The sequence below is a fragment of the Bison bison genome, unplaced genomic scaffold (genome assembly GCF_000754665.1).
Source record: "Bison bison bison isolate TAMUID 2011002044 unplaced genomic scaffold, Bison_UMD1.0 scf7180017864241, whole genome shotgun sequence".
NCBI classification, from domain to species: Eukaryota; Metazoa; Chordata; class Mammalia; order Artiodactyla; family Bovidae; genus Bison; species Bison bison.
The window spans coordinates 1107374-1128808 of record NW_011494813.1 but is presented as its reverse complement, the minus strand read 5'-3'; the positions used below and the strand labels follow the sequence as shown (position 1 = coordinate 1128808).

The window sequence follows — 21435 nt, the reverse complement described above, 5'->3', positions numbered from 1 at the left end:
AACAGCCCCAGCCCCGAGTGGCTCTGCTCACTCATTTAAAGAAGACCCCTCCCCCTCTACTCCAGTTGGAACTTCCCAGGCCTTTGGTGCCCCCACCCCTGTGTCTGAGACGCTCACTCAACAAGGAGACAGAGTGAAAGAGAACACCAGTCCTGTTTTGCTCCTTACAGAGAACTGTGGGAGGCTTCTGTGCAGAGAGATGGACGCCAAGGCGTGATTTCAGGGTTGCTTTCGCCAGTTTACCCTAGCATTGGGTTCAAATCCATAGAAAATACAGATCAAACTATTCAGTTACCGAAAACTGCGTAACAGATCATCCCCAGAGATGGAAGAATATAATTTCTCACAATTCTGTGGGTTGACTAGACTTAGCTGGGTGGTATCTCTTCTCCACAAGATGGTAGCTGGGGTTGTGGTCATCCAAGACTTTATTGGGCTGGAGTGTTCAAGATGGCTGATTCACATGGCTGCTGGTTGATGCCGGCTGTCTTGTGGAGACAAGCTAGGAACTCAGCTAGGACTATTGACTGATGTGTTGTGACTATGGCTGTGGCCTCGCCACATGGCTTGGGCTTCTCACAGCATGGTGGCTGGGGTCTAGTGAGAGCTGGAAGAAGAAGTGACCCAACAGAGAAGAAACAGGAGGCTGGACCCAGAAAGCTAGGTCTGGACCTGCCACAATGTCACTTCTACCAGATTCTATTGATTTAGCAAGAACAGGGCCAGCCCAGTCTCAAGGGGAGGGGAAAGAAATGCAGTGGAGGGAGTGACCATCTACAGTCCTTGTAGTCCCCATTCAATCCTAATGATTGCCTTTCTGTAGAAATCAATGTGTCCTGATCTTTGCCCGAACAAGCCACATCCTCTCAACCTCAGTCACCTTCAGCACTCTTGCTGAGGAGACCCCCAAACCAGGCTGACTCCCAATTGAGTTTAAACCATTGTTAGGGAAGTTAAAATGGGGGTAGTCTTGTTCAGGCTTCAGAAGTAGGAAAGCAAGCTTCTGACTGACTGCTGACCTTGCCTGGATCCTGCCTGGACTACATGCCTCCCTGCAAGCACAGTAATTGTTGTTTTTAAGTCACTCAGTTGTGTCCGACTCTTTTGCAACTCCATAGACTGTAGCCCACTAGGCTGCTCTGTCTATGGGATTCTCCAAGCAAGAATACTAGAGTGGGTTGCCATTTCCTTCTCCAGGGGATCTTCCCAACTCAGGGATTGAATCCAAGTCTCTTGCATTGCAGGCAAATTCTTTACCATCTGAGCCACCAAGGAAGCCCAGTATGTGGATGTGTGTGCTAAGTCGCTTCAGCCGTGTCTGACTCTTTGCGACCCCGTGAACTGTGGCCTGCCAGGCACCTCTGTCCATGGGATTCTCCAGACAAGAATACTGGAGTGGGTTGCCAATTCCTCCTCCAGGGAATCTTCCTGACCCACAGATCAAACCCATGTCTCTGTCGTCTCCTGCACTGGGAGGTGGATTCTTTATCATTAGCACCACCTGGGAAGTCTCAATATGTGAATACACATTGCCAAATTGTCCTTCAGAAAATTGTGCCAACTTATGTGAGCATGTGCTAAGTTGCTTCAGCCACGTCTGACTCAAGACTACCAATGTAAGGTCCTTGTATCCAATGTACTAGTATATCAAGTAGCTAGAAGACAGCGGGCATAGATTTGGCTTGAGGAGCTGGCTTGTCACTCAAAAAGAGAGTCAGGCAACCCTTCCTTATATCCTTCTCCTCCTCTTTTCTGAACAGTCTGATAAAGGTCATCCATGACCTCCTCATGCCAGATCGTAGGGGCTCTTTTTCTGTCTTTTCTTGCTTAGTCACTTCCCTCTGTGGCAGCTGACACTGTTAACCATCCTGATCTCCCCTGGCCATCATTTTCTTACCAGGGCCATTCCTTCTCAGATACCTGTATAAGCTCCTATTCTCTGTGTCTTCAATGATGGTGCCTCTCAAGTCTTGACCCTTGACCTTCTGCTCTTCTCTTACTCTATGGGATCTGTCTGGAGGATCTTCTTAAGACACATGTCACCAGTTACCACCTACATGCTATTGGTTATCTTCTCTTAAACTGTGATGTCTTTCCTGACCTTTCATGATACATCCTCAGTTACCAACTAAAGGTTTTTCTCTGGATGCCCTGCAGGCATGTCAGCCTTGACAAGTCTAGAACTGAACTCATTACCAGCTTGCTCTTCCTCTGTATTTACTATCTTAATGAATAATACTGCCACTTATCTGGCTTCCCAAGCCAGAGCCCAGGAGCCAGCCTAGATGATCCCCCTCACTCCACCCCTATATCCATTTGGCAATCAGGGCCTGTCCAGTCTACCTTCTTTATGTTCCCTGTTCTCCATCCTCCCATCGCCACCCTCACTGGGACCCTCTTTATCTCTACTCCATTGTAAATATCCTTTATTACCCATTTCTGTGTGTTTAGTTGCTCAGTTGTGTCCAACTCTTTGGGACCCCATTGACTGCAGCCTGCCAGGCTGCTCTGTCCACGGGGATTCTCCAGGCAAGAATACTGGAGTGGGTAGCCTTTCCCTTCTCCAGGAGATCTTCCCAACCCAGGGATGGAACCCACGTCTCCTGCATTGCAGGCAGATTCTTTACCGACTGAGCCACCTGGGAAGCTTACCCACTTCTTGGGCCTCTACTTCTCCTTCTCAGGATGGTATACTAAAGAAACAAGGGAAAAGGACCACAATGGTGAGGGCATACTTGTAACCAGAAAGAACAGAGAGATAAACTGACTCTTCCATATGGGCCATGAGGACAGGGCTATTTACAGTTCTCTCTCTCTCTCTCTTTTTGAATATTATTATCAGATTTTAGTTGCAGCAAGCAGGATCTTTTAGTTGTGACATGTGGGGTCTAGTTCCCTGACCAGGGATAGAACCCGGACCCCCTGCATTGGGAGCACAAAGTCTTAACCACTGAACCACCAGAGAAGTCCCTCCAGTTCTTTCTGTTTACCACCAAGAAACTTAATGACAAAAGCCAAGGCCAGCCTGGTATCTCAGTATCAGTTCACCAGCCTTGGTTCCTGACTACTGACATTGTGTGTGCCTCTTTGGGTCACTGGTAGTCCTCGCCCGCCATCATCCCCTGGTCGTCTGAGGAATCTAGAGTGGAAGGTATAGCATGAGGTGTGTGGGAAATGTGTAATCCCTTCATGAGAAGTAATTCTCCCACTTGTGGGTCCTTCTCACCAAATGAATCCCAAGAGGCATTAGGAGCCGCAGACACTTGGCTTTGTGGAGAAGGCATATCAAAAATGATGATCCTGTTATCTGAGTGGCCCACAGGGGCTTCCTGGCCCACATCTCTGAGAACATTCAGTTTGGAGTAGTACTTACTTGTGTGCATATTTTACGACTGCCTTTAAGAAACAAAAATTCCCCGATGCCAAACAGGGCTGTGCCTTATTCATCGCAGCCTATTTTTCTTCTCTGCACTTTTATCTGGCACACAGTGGTTGATCCATAATTATTGTAATAACTCATGTTTATAAGGTACTTGCTCTGTGCTGAATACAGTTCAAAACACTACGTTTTTAAAAAATTTTTGGCTGTGCTGGGTCTTCGTTGTTGTGGTTGGGCTTCCTCTAGTTGCAGTGTAGGGAGCTTCTTATTGTTGTGGCTTTTGTTTCATGTGGGGCCTGGACTCTAGGGCACCCAGGCTCAGAAGTTGTGGCGAATGGATTTCATTGCCCTGTGGCCTGTGGAATCTTCCAGGACCAGGAATTGAACCTGTGTCCCCTGCACTGGCAGGTGAATTCTTAACCACTGGACCACCAGGGAAATCCAAAATGCTCTACATGTCTTCATTCATAAAACTCATTTATTTAACCCATGTAACAACACTGCCATCTTCACTTTATAGCTGAAGAAAGTGAGGCTTGGAAAAGTTATAGGAACTTAACCTGAAAATACAGGGGGAGTTAGTGGAAAAGCTGAGCTGAACCTAGGCAGTCTAGGAATCCCAACTCTTAACCATATCCAACAGTTTTCGTGGTAAAGGATAGATCAGGATTATATACCAGTAGCTGGGAAGGCTGGTGGTGATGGTAGAAGCTGTGACCATGGAGAGGGTGGTGGCTCATAAAGCCTCAGCTATCACAGGGACTTACCCCAGGAAAAGGAACCATGCAAACTGGGTTCCTACAGCACTTTGGTTGCAGGTTGGTTGAACCAGATCACCAGATTAAGGAAAGCGGGAATTCAGAGTAGACATTCTTTTCAAATCAAAACCTGGATCACTGGTCTGTTTCCCCATGATGCTTCTCATACTCACTGTGAAAGCAGAAGAAACTGAAATTGATTTCTAATGAAGTGTATCTGTTTCTGTCTTCTTGCATTTCCCCCTCTGTGTATCTGGTTGGCATTTTATCTTCCCAGTTGGATCAGAAGCTCTTTTATGATAGGGACATTACTTGAAGCTTCAGGGGTTCCCCATAATGAGTAACTCAGGGATAGAGATTCAATCTATATTTGCTGATTGATGGATATGTTAAGATTTGATTATGGTTAGAAAGATATGTTTAGCCAGACATTTCCAGGCTAGTAGTGTCTTCTTCTCCTAAGACAGAGGCAGTGGCTATAGTGGGGATGAACCCTTGAACAGCTGCTGTGTGTTATGTTGTGATGACTGTGGAAGCTACTCTGGTTCCAGGCGAAAAAGAGTCCTGACCTTCTCTGATATCAGAGATAACCCCAACAGCTAAATTCTCCTTGGAATTCACATCCAAGCCTGATCTTTGCCAAAGCTGAGGGCTTGATATTGCTCTAAAGTTGGTGAAGAAGGACCTAGTTCTTTCCCCCTGCACTCTGGGGATGAGGAAGGCTGAATGGCCAAACACCTTTCTGGAAAATGACTACACATATAGATTTAGTGGCAGGCTCGGAAGGAAACAGATGTTAACCACTCATTCCTGATGTTGAGGTGAAAGCATCTAGAAACTTACCTGCTGGGATCACTGAATCTGTTCCCATCATGGATACTTTCTCCAGAACATTCCACTTCCTCCATTTTTCTCCAACATATCTTGACTTCCTCACCCACTTTACTTCCCCCTCATCACAGAAAACATATTTTATTGAAACTCTTTATAATTTGCATACAATCTAAAAAATCTAATCCAGAAACTCTAATTATCTTTGCATCCAATAATTATGACCTACACATGTGGCTCAGTGGTAAAGAATCCACCTGCCAATGCAGGAAACTCAGGTTCAATCCCTGGGTCAGGAAGATCCCCTGGAGAAGGAAATGGCAACCCACTCTAATATTCTTGCCTGGGAAATCCCATGAACACAGGAGCCTGGTGGGCTACAGTCCATGTGGTTGCAAAAGAGCTGGACAGGACTCGGCGACTAAACAACAACAACACAGGTTGAAACAATATCTTCAGCTGCTCAGTGATCGGTCAGAATGAAATTTAATGTCAGACGTCAATCTACTTTTAAAAACATGTTTAGTTGAAATAAATGAGTTTTGTTCACAGCTTTTCTCTGTTCTTTTTTTCCATAAAGGCTGTTACCTCTTTTTCCTTTACTTTATACTTTTGAATCCAAATTTCTGATCATCTCTATTGTCTGCTTTCTCCCACCCACTTAAATAACGCAGTCTCCTCTCTTCTTGGAGCTCCCTTATACTTAGAAGTAAAGTTTGAAGGAAAACTAAACCAAGATGGCCTCCATCTGTAGCCACTTCAGTTGTAAGAATCAGCAATGCCCTGACATTTAAAATCCACTCAGGATGACAAAAGTAGGGATGTGGCAGTCAGGCTTCTGGTTCTGTTATCACCAACAAAGGATGACCCCTCTACTGCCTAATTTTCTCATTATTCATGCTGAAGGAAAGGGGACTTTTAAAAATAGACTAATTTGGGATCAGCTTCCCTTGTGGCTTAGTGGTAAAGAATCTGCTTATAATGCAAGAGACTTGGGTTCGATTCCTGGGTCAAGAAGACTCCCCGGGAGAAGAAAATGGCAACCCACTCCAATATTCTTATCTGGGAAATTCCATGGACAGAAGAGTCTGGTGGGCTACAGTCCATGGGGTGCAAAGGATCAGACACGACTTAATGAGTAAACCACCACCACCAATTTGGGATCACTGGGAAGCTTTCTTTCTTTTTTTTTAACCTAGGTAGTTTTGTGACTCACTCAAGATAACTTTGTGTTTCATCAGACCCTTGAAACTAAAGACTGAAAGGATTAAAGAAAACCAAACAAAACAGTACAGCCTTCATAAATCTCTGACCAGTCTATGACTTTGGAGAGATTTCCTCACTGATTTAAGCTTCACTGTTTACACTGAAAGGAAGAACTAGCACATGACTGTAATGAAGCTTGTCCCCCACAACTCCCTCCCAGAAGGCAGGTAACTATTGGGTTTTCTCCCTAAACAGCGATTCTTGCTTCTCTGAAGACTACTCTGTCCTGTTCCAAAGGGGCTGAGTTGAGGCAGTCATATCTGTACAACAGGGGTCAGGGGTGAACATCCGTCCAAGGTGAGCCAAGCAGGAGCTCCTTCCCACAACTCAGGGAATGAAGTCAACGGAGAGACTCAGGGTTCCCTCGGGTGATTGTGAAGTTGGTAGCCAGGTTCTCTGGTTTGTGCAATTGAGAAGCAGGAGCTGGTATGGAGAGAGAAATGATTCACACATTCAGAGAGGGGAGGAGAATTGAGAGAGAGAGAGAGAAGGAGAGCTTCCTGGTTTCCGCATAGCCTTGTACTTCATGACTCCAGTCCACTTCTTCATTTTTGCTCTTAGGTTCTCTGAAACTCCTTGTAGTTTTTAAACATATTTCCCATTGCTGGTTTGAATAGTTTTTTTTAGAGTAGCACTGACATATAAATATATATATATAAATATATATATATATACATGCTTTATAATGTACATATATATGTATATATACATATATGGAGAAGGAAATGGCAACCCACTCCAGTGTTCTTGCCTGGAGAATCCCATGGACAGAAGAGCTTAGTGGGCTACAGTCCATGGGGTTGCAAAGAGTCAGACACAATTAAACTAACACACACACACACATATATATATGTGTATACACTGCCATGTGTAAAACAGATAGTGGGAAGCTGCTGTATAGCACAGGGAGTTCAGCTTGGTGCTCTGTGATGACCTAGAGGGACGGGATAGGAGGAAGTGGGAGGGAGGCTCAAGAGGGAAGGGATATATGTATACTTACAGCTGATTCACTTTGTTGTATAGCAGAAACTAACACATCATTGTAAAGTAATTATCCTCCAACTTAAAAAAAAATACCCCAGGAAACAAGTTTTCAGGTACAGAGAAGATAAAATAAGAATAATAAAAATGGTAATTATTAAAGCCACCTCATGCGAAGAGTTGACTCGTTGGAAAAGACTCTGATGCTGGGAGGGATTGGGGGCAGAAGAAGGGGATGACAGAAGATGAGATGGCTGGATGGCATCACTGACTCGACAGACATGAGTTTAAGCAAACTCCGGGAGTTGGTGATGGACAGGGAGGCCTGGCGTGCTGCAATTCATGGGGTCACAAAGAGTCGAACACGACCAAGTGACTGAACTGAACTGAACTGAAAGTTGAAAACAGATGATTTTTAAGTTTTTATAATTCACAGCCAAAGAATCCTAATTGATATGAGTAGTATTTTCCTTGCAGGTATTTGATTTTTAAAATTCACATATTAGAGACAAGATTTGAATTCAAGCATACCACTAGTAATAGAGGTATTAATGGTAACATAAATGTAGACCTGCAATGCTCTTAGAGCTCATCATTTTACAGATGTGAAAACTGAGGCCTAGGAAGGCTAAATCCCTCTCCAAGGTCACATCTGTGTCTGAACCATGTCTCTAGACTCTTGACTCCTAGATCTTGGCTTTTTCCCTCATTCCCACTAACTTTGATTGAAATATTTTATTTACTTTCACAACTTAAACACTTAAAAAAAATAGACTCTCAACTTCCATATATCCTTAGTCCTACTCTTTTGGATGAGACGTTGAAAATTGAAGATGTTAAATGACTTCAAAAAGACTGCACATGAACAGAAGTAGAACTAGTTTATTTACAGGCAGAAGGTTCCGTTCAATAGACCAGACTTCCCTGTCCATGCGTTCAGGCCAGCATTGATCCTGTTAGGTGGCAAATCCATCATGGCAGGGTTTTTTGGGTTATTCATCTACTCAACAAACATTTATCAAGTACTTACCATATTAAGGGACTTCCCAGGTAGCTCAGTGGTAAAGAATCCGCCGGCCAATGTAGGAGATGTAGGAGACTTGGGTTCCATCCCTGGGTCAGGAAGATCCCCTGGGGGAGGAAATGGCACCCCACTCCAGTATACTTGCCTGGAGAATCCCATGGACAGAGGAGCCTGGCGGACAACAGTCCACGGGGTCACAAAGAGTCGGACACCACTGAGTGAGTATGCACACCTGTACCATATTAAGGTGGGCACCGTTCCAGATTAAGAGATACAACAAGAGGTAGATTCAGTTGGTCAGCCTCTTGAGGTAAGTGAGCTTCAAGAGCTTTACCTGGTATATGTATATTTGGGGCTGCGGGTGGGACCACTCAGTGAACATGGAGAGTGTGTGAAGGTGACATTAGGTATACTAAAGGCGTGGGGTTTTCTGACAGTGTCACAAGAATACAGGATGCTGCCCAAAGCTGAGTGGGGTAAGTGAGGGACTGACTAGGGACTGAGAGAGACAAACAACAGTCTACAATGCAGCTTTCTGAGGAAAACACGCTCACCTCTTATGCTCACTTCCTGGTCTGACTTTCCCTCCAGCTAGAATGTGGGTTCTTGAGGGTGAAGTAATTTCATTTGTTTATTTACTTTCTGCATTCCCAGCATACATCAGAGTGTGCTGGGGATCCAGTCAAGGGAGCTTTTAGTCATGTTAAGAAGTTAGACTATAAGAGGAAAGCCTCCCCAGCAAGACAATCGATCAATGAGTCTCAGCGAGATGAGCTGGAACTTGGGTGGTGTCCACCAGAAATCAGGTCTAAGGAAGTCTTTGCTTTGAGCCAGATATTACAAGCCCCTCCCCATGGGACATTTTTCTGTGATTGGGAAAATAAAGGAAGCTGTCTGGGGGTGAGGACTGGAATTGAATCTGCTGGTACAAGGAAGAGATGTTCATGCAAAACTGGGATGCTGGGGGCAAGATGGTGGGTCTTCGTGGGTCCAAAGTCCTCTGAAGTAAAGGGGGGCTTTTGACTTGCTGTGTTTTTTAAGAAATGCCCCAGTGCCCCCTGGGATTGAAGGTACAATCATCTTGTTAGCACTAACGAGGTATATTATCATAAGTGTCAGGTTAAGCAGTAAGATTTAAATTTTATTTCTTCAACAGGTTTATCTATCATTTTGATAGATCATTCATTTGTCCATTTGTTCATTTATTCAGTGTATCATTTATCCATTTATCAAGGACTTATATTGTGATGGGGAAGGTTGGGAAAGACCCAAAGACACATGATTTTGCCATTAATGACAGCTAATGAAAAACTGTTGGCTTTTCCTACCATTCTTGGCCATGATGATAACAAGTGGCCTTTGGAAATTAAAAGTTACAGAACAGAGTCTGGCCAGTTGCACAGATAATTCAACAGCAGTAGGATTTAAAGACCTATCAGTTGGTCTGGATCACATTTCCAAGGTCACTAGGAGTCCTAAAAACCTATGTATAATAAGGTAAGTTTTTCATTAATCTATTTTTATTTTATGGTGCAGGAGATTGGTTGAAGCTGTCAAAAAAAAATCACCATTGAGAATGTTGGCTTGGCCAAAGAATACTAGGACACCTCAGAGAGGTCACCCCAGGAGAGGGGAGGAGGGTCCTTGTCACAGCCTGAAGGGTGGTGTCTCACCATTGATCTTTGGCAAGTTGTGCTGGAAAGGGCTGGTCAGAGTTCCAAAGCGCAATATTATATTTCCAATTAAAATGTAAAAACAAACCTCTTCCATAAAACACATTGGCTTCAGCCCTGGGAAGTGACTACAAAGCCTGCTGCTGATTGAGAAAAGCTGAAAGCAGACACTGTAATTGATAAAGAAGATAAGTCAATCTGTGTCCTTTAAAGAATAATGAGTTCCATTTTTCATCAAAAAGATCTCCCTGTGCTGAAGAAACATTCTTTCAATAAATCTACTTAATGGTTTCCCCTCTAATGATATATAACATGGCAGGCCACCCATCATTTGCAATGCTAATTCAACCCAAAGGAAACCCAACCAGTTCCCAGGAAAGGCTGCTGGAAAACCATCTAAAGGGAAAAATTCGAAAGGCCTTTTGGGGCTCCTCAAGTAGGTAGCTGGATGGGAATTTGAATACATAGAGTCTCACTAAACTTGAAACTCGATGCAAATGTCCATCCACTACCCCCACGGCCACTCCTGTGTGCTCACCTCCAAGGATGACTTGTCGGAAGGTTCCAGAGTAAATACCTCAGATGCTTGGGCTGTGAGAAACGATGAGCTTTGTTTGTTTCCTGAGCTCATCCATCTCCCACAGCCCAGCCAGCCTTGGTGGTGTTGGGACCGTGGGCTGTGGGAGGCACTTTATGGCGTTTGGGAAACTGAAGATGTGTTTTAAAGATCCTGTCTGAGTGATGCTGACAGGGCATGGTCCCTGCCCAGCCCAGAGCCAGAGCCTCAGGTGCTGAAAGGCCCAGGGGGAAGGAAGGGCCTGCCCCCTTTCCCAGGGTGTCATGTAGGACCCTCCTCACCTGGTGCCAGGCAGCAGACTTATTGTTTGACCTGGCTGATCTTTGTGAATCCAAACTTTACAAATGGGCTGTTATCTCCACCAGGGCCCAGACTTTAGGGAGCAAAACCTATTTCCTCTGAGGGCACCCAGCCCTCTCGATGCTGGCGGACTTCCCCGCCTGGGAGTCATTAAGAACAACCCTCCAGTGATTTCCTTCTGTTGCTGTTTGTTTATCCTCCAGTCGCGTGTGAGTCAGCCAGATCATGACTTGCGGTGGTTTTGCTTGTGAAACCTTATATAATTCTAGGCCTATTGTCACGTTGGGCCGAGCAGTTAGACCATAGAGTGTTTTCTCATTGCACAACGTTGGCAGATCAATAGGGAGAAAACCTGAACAATGAGGTGACGCTGGCTGGTCAGGAACCCGGCTCCGAGTCACCCAGGGAGGCAGCCCTGCAGTTTCGCAGAGGCAGCCTGGTAGCAAGAGAAGCCTGGATGTCCCCTACTGTCAGCACTGTGCAGTGACGGGGCCCGCCTTCGGGAGGGGGTGACGTTTCAGAGAGGAGAGCGAAACAAGGAAAGAAGAACAATGACCACGCTTCACACAGAAACCGACCACATTTTTTTTTTACTGCGTTGTCTTCACCCTGGATTCCAACATGCTGGTCCAGAGCGTGGCTGGCAAGACCTCTGTGGATCCTCTGACTGGCCTTCCTTCCCCGCCGTGTACATTACTGCTTTTGATCCCACTCCGTGACCCAAGTGCAGAGGCAGTTATCAAAGAACACTTTGGATGCAAACAGTGAGCAGCTTACAACACATGGATGGGGTGGGAGCGATGTCCACCACGAACGTGGAATCCACAGAAATGGCTGGAGAGGCAAGACGCCTCCTCAGTGGCTAATAGGATGATGGCGTTCAAAACCCACAACTGGTTTTTGTTTTCTTTCTGAATTCCTGGCGTCTATTGAAACCAGTTGTTCCTACCCTTATTTCATATGTGTAATCACAAGTCTGACCTGATTTCCACCATGGTTGTTGGCATACATCTTTGAGTGGTGCACCCTGAAGTTATTCATACTGATATAGGATGAAGCTTACAAACATCTGCATTGAAAGAGAAACTGGGGTGACTCTATATGAAGACAACGACCATCACATTGCACAGCACATCGTTGGTTAATCTTGGAATCGTCAGGCATTATTTAAAACGAGAGAGAATAGAAGCGAACACAAGTGTCACGAGAAAACAATCCTAACAACAGAACCGAACCCAATTTCTCTATTCATCATTGAAAAACCAAACCCGATTTCTCTAACACTTTTCATTAATTGTTATTTTAAGCTCCAGTAGCAGGATCGGATTTCTGCTGCCTCTGGGCAAATGAGTTATGATCTGATCTCAAGTTCCAAGGGAAATGCTCAAAGTTTTATTTTCCCCCAGTTGAATAAACAGTCCTATGTCTATTATCCCTTGTGTTAGAATAGTGTTGTCTTCACATAAGACTCAAATCATGGTATTAGTCATTCATTTCCTTGAACACAGACACCCTCATGCGTGCTGACAGGTTTATAAGGATGCGGTGGCAGCGCGGTTATGGGAGCTGCTAGATGACCGACCTTGATTTCTTGCAGTCCTGAGCGATGGAGCCCGGGTGTGTCTGGTTATTGTTCGCTTTCTCTCCCAGATGCTGGGCTTGTCTGGAAGATTAATACATTAACAAGAGCTGAAGGTCCAGGGTTGCACATCTTCAGACATGTTTATTAGCAGATGGCACACAGGATTCAAAGGTCACCACAAAAGTGACATTTTAAAGTGAAACAACAATATTTATGTTCAGATAGTCTACTGATGAGATCATGTGGAAATGGTTTTGATTAAATTAGCTTATAAATGGTTGCCAATCTATAGACAACTTAAAATGCCACGTCTGTTTACCAAATGTTTTCTTCTCACGCTCTCACCCTTTAAATATTAATGACCAAATGCTGTTTTATCTTGGTCGGCGTGGGGGGGTGGATAAGCTTTTTTTAACTGTAAGATCTGTATATTTGGTTTTGACTTCCTGGGTTATCTGACTTTTCCTTTTTTTTTTTTTTTCATTCTAAAAATGTTATCTCCTGTATGAGTTCTGAAGTCTCACCTGCTATTATTCCTGCTCGAAAAGAATTTGGATTCCACTACGGTAAATACAATGGCTTGCAATTTCTTTAGTATAAATTGGGTCTCTGGAGGGACCTAAAGTTCAGTCCCTCGGATCAAACGTTATGTTCAATATCATAAAAGTGGTATGAGCTGGATTTCAGAAATTCTTCTTAAAGCTGCGATTTGGCCTCTGCAGCCCTCAGAAGCCACAGTTTTGTGACAGTGTGCGCCAGTGCTTCATATAACAACGTGAAAAAACAAAATGAAGCCAAAGGGAGAGAACCCTGCTCTCATCATTTTTTTTTTTTTCCCCTTCTCTGTTGTGCCTACAACCTAGCAGGGCTTTGAGGGCAAAATTTTACCTCAGAAAATGGTTTAGTCAGAGAACACCCAACAGTCTGAAATCAAAGTCATCTTTTGTAAGTTTTGCAGGTCTCTGTGGTCCACAAAACTCACAGAACTATTTCCAGCAAAGGCATTAAAATGCAGAAATAATGATCCATCAGTAGATTAAAACTTTCACAGAGATATTTAGAGGCAACAAATATGAACATATATACTGGTTCTCTTTTATGTACACTGAATTGTGTTATGAATAATTTTGCAGGATATAGATATTATTGTCTTGAGTTTTTCACTTTATTATGATGTTGATCTTATTTTCCAGACAAGTTACAAAATTACAAATGTAAGAATACCACAGAAGATGTACTCACTTTTCAAGAGAACCTTTTTCAATATTCATTGCCCCTTCCATTGAATCCAGTCCTTGTTCAGAAAATTGTTTCAAGGCACTTAATGCTGCCTAAAAATGAAAACAAACACACAAACAAGGAGATTCATTCACTGACTTTCATGTAATAAACAGGAATGCAATGGTAAAAGAAAGCTGTGATATATAGTAAAGGCTATCATTTTCATTCCTCTAAATAAATGCTTTTTTGTATCACTTAACAAAATTACATTTGAGAGGCTATATTATGATGGAGCAATGTATGTCCTAGAAAGGCTTTATTTTTGTGTATTTGTGGGGAGAGGTGGAGAGAGGAACCTGCATAAACCTTATGCCTTATCCATAATTTTGTAAGATGGCAACAACGTTTTATCCGCAAATGTAGAAACATGTCATAGAAGCCTATCTATGTTCAATGATGATTTCTGCATCATTTCTCCTTACATTCCTGAAACTACATGTTCTCTTCTTCCAGATGTGAAAGCATCAGATATTTTTTCCCAACTGTCCAAAGCTAGCATAAATGTACGGGTCAATTTTATAGACATTTAGCCCCAACCAAGTCACAGAATGTGAGCGGTGAAAAGGACCAAAGACACTCTTGAATTCCGATGGGATGGTATGATGACGGTATTCTGTACATAGAGAAAAAATCTGCCTCCGTGGGGGCCCTGGGGAGGCCCGCATGGCCACCGCAGAGCCTCCTGAGGTAGGGATATGCCCGGATGCGTGGGATGCCGAAGGGTGTTGACAGGCTGGTGGAGCCTCGCTGAATAGCTGGGAGGCACCAAAAAATGTGATGCTGATAAGATCTGCATAACTTGTTGACACTCTTGTGCACGGTCCAAACTGTTATTTCTTTGAATAAGAATTTGGTTCTTCTTCCCCTCCCCCACAGCCCACCCTTTTAAGCTCGATTTAGAAGGGCTTTGTTGAGTCTGAGATAGGTGTGAGCGGCCAGGCTTGTTTGTATCTTGGAGATCCTGCTGGGTCACACTTTGGTCATCTGCATCTTCTCAAAGGCCTTTGTAAAAGAGTTAACTCCTGCCACTGCTCAAACTTTTATCTGCCAGCAGCTTCTTTTGGGTAGTTAAGTGCATGATCTTTTCTGCATCTCTTTATACGTAATATATCTTTTTGGTTCAGATTTTTAAGTTAATAGACTTAATTTTTTTTTTTTTTTTGAGAGCAGTTTTAAGTTTATAGAAACATGAAGCAGGGAAACCCTCTTCCCTTCCCCCTCCCTCAACATCATTTCCCTTATTATTAACATCCAGCATTACAGAGGTACATTTATTACAACTGATGAAATATTGATATATTATCATTAACTTAAGTCCACAGTTTACAGTAGGGTTTGCTCTGTGTTGTACATTCTATGAATTTTGACAAATGTACAATGTCATGTGCCCACCATTACATCATGGAGAATAATTTCATTGTCCTAAAAATCCCATGTTCCACGTGTTCACCCCTCCGAGCCCTTTCCACTTCCCCATCCCTGGCAACTCCTTTTTTTTTTACAATCTTTATAGTTTTGTCTTTTTTGATGCCATACAGCTATAAGTGTACAGTATGTAGCATTTTCAGACTGGTGTCTTTCACTTAGCAATATGCATTTAAAGTTCCTCTATGTCTTTTCATGGCTTGTCAGCTCATCTCTTTTTATTGCTGAATATATTCTATTGTCTGGATATACCACAGTTTGAGGGACATCTTGAGTTACTTCAGGTTTTTGATGATTATGAATAAAGCTGCTATCAACATCTATGTGCAGATTTTTGTGTAATGTTTGTAACATTTTTTTTAGTCCTTTTATTTTTAAAATATCAACCACTATATTCAACCAAAAGGACTAAAATATCCTCATCTTTTCCTTCAGGCTGTTTCTTCCTTTCAGATCTCTCAGCTGATCTTCCCAGTTCAGCTGAATGCCCACTGATGCCTCCGCTCTGGCCTGGGAGAGCTGGGGCAGGGGCAGGGTGATGATGGGGCGGCTGTGCTGGGCTCTGTGTTTCATCACTATCTCTCTAAACCCAGAGTCCTTTAGGAATGGCAGTGCCCCAGCCCCATTACCCTTGATCTCGGTCTAGGCTCCTACTACACAGTAGCTGGCGTAGGCTACAGTGACACGTAAGCACTAACCTCAGTTGGGTAGGACCAGTATGGCCATCTCATTGGGGTTACTATTATTTATTGAATTATGTCCACCCTCAAATTCGTATGTTGTTCCAATCCCCCATACATAGAACATGGCCTGAGTTGGAAATAAGATCTTTGCCAACATAATTAATTAAGATTAAGTCATACTAGATCATCCATCCCAGGTGGCACAGTGGTAAAGAATTCGCCTGCCAATACAGGAGATGAAGGAGACTCGGGTTTGATCCCTGGGTCAGGAAGATCCCCTAGAGTAGGAAATGGCAACCCACTCCAGTTTCCTTGTCTCAAAAATTCCATGGACAGAGGAGTCTGGTGGGTTTCAGTCCATGTGTTTGCAAAGAATCAGCCACAACTGAGCTCACACACACACACATATATTAATTAGATTAAGGTGGGTCCCAACCCATTATGACCAATGTCCTTACAAAAAAAGGAAAATTCAAGAACAGAAACACACACAGGTAGAACACTGTGTTAAGAAAGTGAGTTAAGAAAGTGTTGAATTGCTAAAAAAAAAAAAAGAAAGAAAGAAAGTGTTGAATTGATGCAACAGAAGCCAAGGAACACCAAAGGCTGCCGGGCAACCACCAGAAACTAGGAGAGAGGTATGGAACAGATTCCTTCCTCATGGCCCTCAAAAGGAACCAACCATGCCTACACCTTGCCCTTGGACTCCTAGCCTCCAGAGCTGTGAGACAAGAACTTAGTGTTGAATTTATTGTGGGTAGTCCTTTGTTACGGCAGCCCTAACAACAATTACAGGCACATCATCATTCCTCTATAAGGAAAGACCCTCTTTCTCCTCTCTTTGATATTTCCTTCATTGTCTTTTTATTATAAAAATAGTTTCTCATTACAGAAAAATCATAATATGTAAGCAAGCAAAAAGAATGTGAAAATATTCAGTCTTACACACCACTCAAAACTTGGTGCATGTCTTTCCAATCCTCTTCTATCCCCCTCCTCACAGGTACACACTTTAACCTGGATCATATCCTAACACTGTTTTAGAACCTGCTCTTTTCATTGAATCATTAGCGATTTTCCATAGCAACAGAAACACTTCAGCAACGGCATTTTGCAGGACTATACAGTATCTCACTGACTTTATGTGCCTTCCTGTATTTAACCAATCCCTACTGTTGACATTGAGACCACATCCAATTTTTAGGCTCTTATTAACGCTGCACCAGGACCTCCCTGGCAGTCCAGTGGTTAAGACTTTAAGCTCCCAATGCAGGGGGCATGGGTTCCATCCCTGGTCATCGAACTGAGATCCCACATGCAGTACAGCATGACCCAAAAAACCAAAAACACTGCACCAACCAAGCTTTCTAATACTAAATCATTGCCTACTGTCCCAATAATTTCCTTGTGATAAAGTCCTATAAGTTGAATTTCTGGGCCAAAATGCACGCATATTTTGAAAGATGTGATATGAACTTCCCTCTGCCCTCAGAGAGGTTGTATCCACAACAATGCTCTGAGGAGCACCTGTTTCTCTAGGTCCTTTTGGAATTACCTCTCAGAACAACTTGTGGATCATTGGAGCCAACCGGTTTTGTCATTTTATGGCCCCACTTTATTTTTCATTTGTCCATCCTAAGCATTTACTTTATTCACTAGACTTAACTTTGAGGGAAGTTTGGTTGCCTTCAAAAGTTAAATTCACCCTCAAAGGACTCAGATTTGGACATTTCTCCTCCTTAAAATAAAAAGTAATTCACACAGGAATTAGAATGTTTTAAAGTCAATGAGGTGACCTCTGTGGTCCTTTCAAGTCCTGAAATACTCAGGGGGCCTGGGCAACCTGCCCACGTGACTCTGCTGAGCATGGCCCTGCGGGTGTGCACATCCTTGTGGGCTTGTCACGTGAACCTGAGTGCTGAAGTCCCGCCCCCTGTGCACTCGCATGGAGGGTGGCACCAGGCCTGCTCGAAGTATGTGAATTATTGGCAAGAATGCTGACTTTTATCAATTTCTTCCCAAATGGACATTACAGAACACCTTCCACAGTCATCTGTCTGCACGTGGCTCCTGTTGCTCAGGAGTCCTGAATGAGACTCCTGAGCGCTCCAGGGCTTCTTGGTCCTGCTTTATTCCCAGCACAGCCAAAATGACCACCAGTAAAAATTCTTAAAAAATAAAAGCAAAACTCACTTATGAGCTAACTGCTCAGCCCATTTTTCAGTAGTTGCTTGGGGAATACAGGTTGTGTCAATACCAGAAATGCTATGTCTTGGCTCACAGAGTCCAGGACCCAGTGAAACTCATTCTCTTCCATCCAAATAGAGGTGCCCCTAAGAGATGAAGGTGAAGTCTCAGGGAACAGGTTGCGTGCTTTAGCTCTTGCAAAAGCTTTTGGATGATTTAATCAACATGACAGACAGGTCCCCAAGCGCTGTGAAGATGACTGTCACCGCTCCAAGAACGTCCTCCCAGCTGGAATGGCGGCATACTCTTTCACTTGATGCCATGAATGGATTTTCAGAATTCTTATGTGGCTGGTTCCCTCCAAAGGTATGTTTAAAGGCTTTCAAATAACATTCCCTTATCTGTCTGATGAGATAATCCAGCCCACATCTTATTGATAACCCTGAATACAATCGCTTCTAAGTATGAGAGGACTTCTTTCTAATTTATAAAAGGCAATGAAGATACTTTATCTTCTCTGTAAACAGCAGTTGCTGCCATTTGATGAGCATCCCTGTGCCACAGTCATGAGACCAGGTCCCTTACCTGCGTGACCTCAGGTGTTACCACAGCCCTGCAAGATGGGCCCTTCCCATGAAGAATTCAATAACCTACTCAAGGTCACATGGCTAGTAAGTGGCAGAGCAGAGGCGTGAACCCAGCACACATCCTGGGTCACTTCACATTATTTTCTTCAGACATAAGAACTGCTCACATTCAGCCTAGCCAATTTCAGCATAACTCCTTCCAAAGTCCATCTAGTCTAAACGTCTAAACAAGGTCCGTCTAGTCAAGGCTATGGTTTTTCCAGTGGTACATGACTATAAAGAAAGCTGAGCACCAAAGAATTGATGCTTTTGAACTGTGGTGTTGGAGAAGACCTTTGAGAGTCCCTTGCACTGCAAGGAGATCCAACCCAATCCTAAAGGAAATCAGTCCTGAATATTCACTAGAAGGACTGATGCTGAAGCTGAAGCTCCAATACTTTGGCTACCTGAGGCGAAGAACTGACTCACTGGAAAAGACCCTGAAGCTGGGAAAGATTGAAGGCAGGAGGAGAAGGGGATGACAGAGGATGAGATGGTTGGATGGCTTCACCGACTCAATGGATGTGCGTCTGAGCAAGCTCCGGGAGTTGGTGATGGACAGGGAAGCCTGGCGTACTGCAGTCCATGGGGTCGCAAAGAGTCAGAAATGACTGATCGAACTAAACTGAACTGCATGGACCTAGAGACAGTCATATAGTGTGAATGAAGTAAGTCAGAAGGAGAAAACAAATCATTCAGTAATGCTTAGATGTAGAATCTAGAAAAATGATACAGATAAACTTATTTGCAAAGCAGAAATAGAGACACAGATGTAGAAAAGAAATATATGGATACCAAGAGGGGAAGGAGGTGGTGGGAGGAATTGGAAGATTGGGATTGACATTTATACACTATTGATACTATGTATTCCTAGGGATCTTTCTGACCCAGGGATCGAACCTGCATCTCCTGCATTGGCAGGAGGATTCTTTACCACTAAGCCACCAGGGAAGTGGTAAAGCAATGGAATATTCAGTTCAGTCAATTCAGTCGCTCAGTCGTGTCCGACTTTTTGTGACCCCATGAATCACAGCACGCCAGGCCTCCCTGTCCATCACCAACTCCCGGAGTTCACTCAGACTCACGTCCATCGAGTCAGTGATGCCATCCAGCCATCTCATCCTCTGTCGTCCCCTTCTCCTCCTGCCCCCAATCCCTCCCATACAGCCATAAAAAGAATGGAATAATGCTATTTACAGCAACATGGATGGACCTAGAGATTATCATGTTCAGTGAGGTATCAGTGAGTGTTAAATATGGTGTCACTTATATGTGGAATGTAAAAAAAAATGATATAAATGAACATCTTTACAAAATGGAAATAGACATATGAAACAAAGTTATGGTTACCAGAGAGGATAGTGGGTGGTGGTGGTCAGGGTAGGGGGAAGATAAATTAGGAGTTTGGGATTAGCATATACACACTGCTGCTGCTACTGCTGCTAAGTTGCTTCAGGTGTATCTGACTCTGTGTGACATCATAGACGGCAGCCCACCAGGCTTCCCTGTCCCTGGGATTCTTCAGGAAAGAACACTGGAGTGGGTTGCCATTTCCTTCTCCAATGCATGAGAATGAAAAGTGAAAGTGAAGTCGCTCAGTCGTGTCTGACTCTTAGCGACCCCATGGACTGCAGCCCACCAGGCCCCTCCATCCATGGGATTTTCCAGGCAAGAGTACTACTACACATAAAACAGGAAAACAGTAAGGGCTTACTGTATAACACAGGCAGGGCTTCCCTGGTGGCTCAGTGGTAACAAATCTGCCTGCCTCTTTTCATGGAATTTTCCAGGTAAGAATACTGGAGTCGGTTGCCATTTTCTCTTCCAGGTGATCTTCCCAACTAGGGATCAAACCCATGTCTCCTCTGTCTCCTGCATTGGCAGGCGGATTCTTTACCACTGATAAAGGTCTATCCAAGGCAGTAGATGTAGCTTTGTTTGAAAGGTGAAATTTTAAGTGTTTTTAAAAAGTGGATGACATTTCCTTTTCTTAGTGTCTTTCCAGCTCATCACTTGTATCCACTTGTGTGTGTGTGTGTGTGTTTCCCTTAGAGGAGGGCATCTGCATAGATACATAGAAATATTTTTGTCCCCCAAAGATTTTACAACTGTTTTGGGAATAAAGCCCCACAGGGTCTAGAACAGATGTCCCTACCATTTCATGTAGGGCTTGTTTTGTGCGTAGTTATAGCAATGCCAGAAACATAATGCCAGTAAGATGCTTCCCATGCCGGTTTGTTGGTCTTGGTTCGCGTGTGTGTGTGTGTGTGTGTGTGTGTGTGTGTGTGTGTGTGTTCACAGGATAGGGGTGAGCCTTTCCAGTCATTTCTGTCATTTCTAACTTTCCTCTGGTTGATGAGCAATTAAGCAGACTTGAAACCAGTGCCTACTCTTCCTGCTTTCTTCTGCAGGGATTAAATAGCTTGTAACGACAATGTAGCAGCGTTAAATCATTCTTTGAGAGACAACAATGGTTCATTAGCAAAATGTGAATTTTAACTCATCCCCTCTTGACACGCAGCACTTTTTAGGAGTCTTTGAACAGGATGCCCAATAGATCCTTTTATTCCTTTCTTTTTTTTCCATTTCACACTTTTCCCACCGATTTCACATCCTGAACCCCAGAAACAGGCTGTTCCCATTAAAGTCAATGGTAACCATACAAGTCCAAATGTGGCCTTCATTTTGAAGTTAAGTGTTCAAGGTTTGTTTTGTTTAGCCTTTTCCCCCTTAAAGTGCTTGCTCATATGGAACTCTTCCTGGGAGTAGATCTAACTGCTGGACTCATTTCAGAACGCACACAAATGGACCTATATGTGGCTCATTAAATCAGTCTCCTTTAATGAGAAAATCATAGGCTTC

At 43.7% G+C, this 21435-nt stretch overlaps 1 protein-coding gene across 4 annotated transcripts in view; it reads right to left on the bottom strand.

The window, feature by feature from the left end:
• Positions 1-11362: 11362 nt before the first annotated feature.
• STAU2 (staufen double-stranded RNA binding protein 2) overlaps positions 11363-21435 on the bottom strand; it is a 298188-nt gene continuing 288115 nt past the window's right edge. For all 4 annotated transcript variants that reach the window (XM_010846944.1, XM_010846946.1, XM_010846948.1 and 1 more), the window contains 2 exons: positions 13614-13702; positions 11363-12452 (listed from right to left, as the gene is read on the bottom strand). In XM_010846944.1, coding sequence (XP_010845246.1) covers positions 12359-12452; positions 13614-13702 — 183 coding nt within the window. In that variant the 3' untranslated portion in view covers positions 11363-12358. The remainder of the gene's footprint in view (positions 12453-13613; positions 13703-21435) is intronic.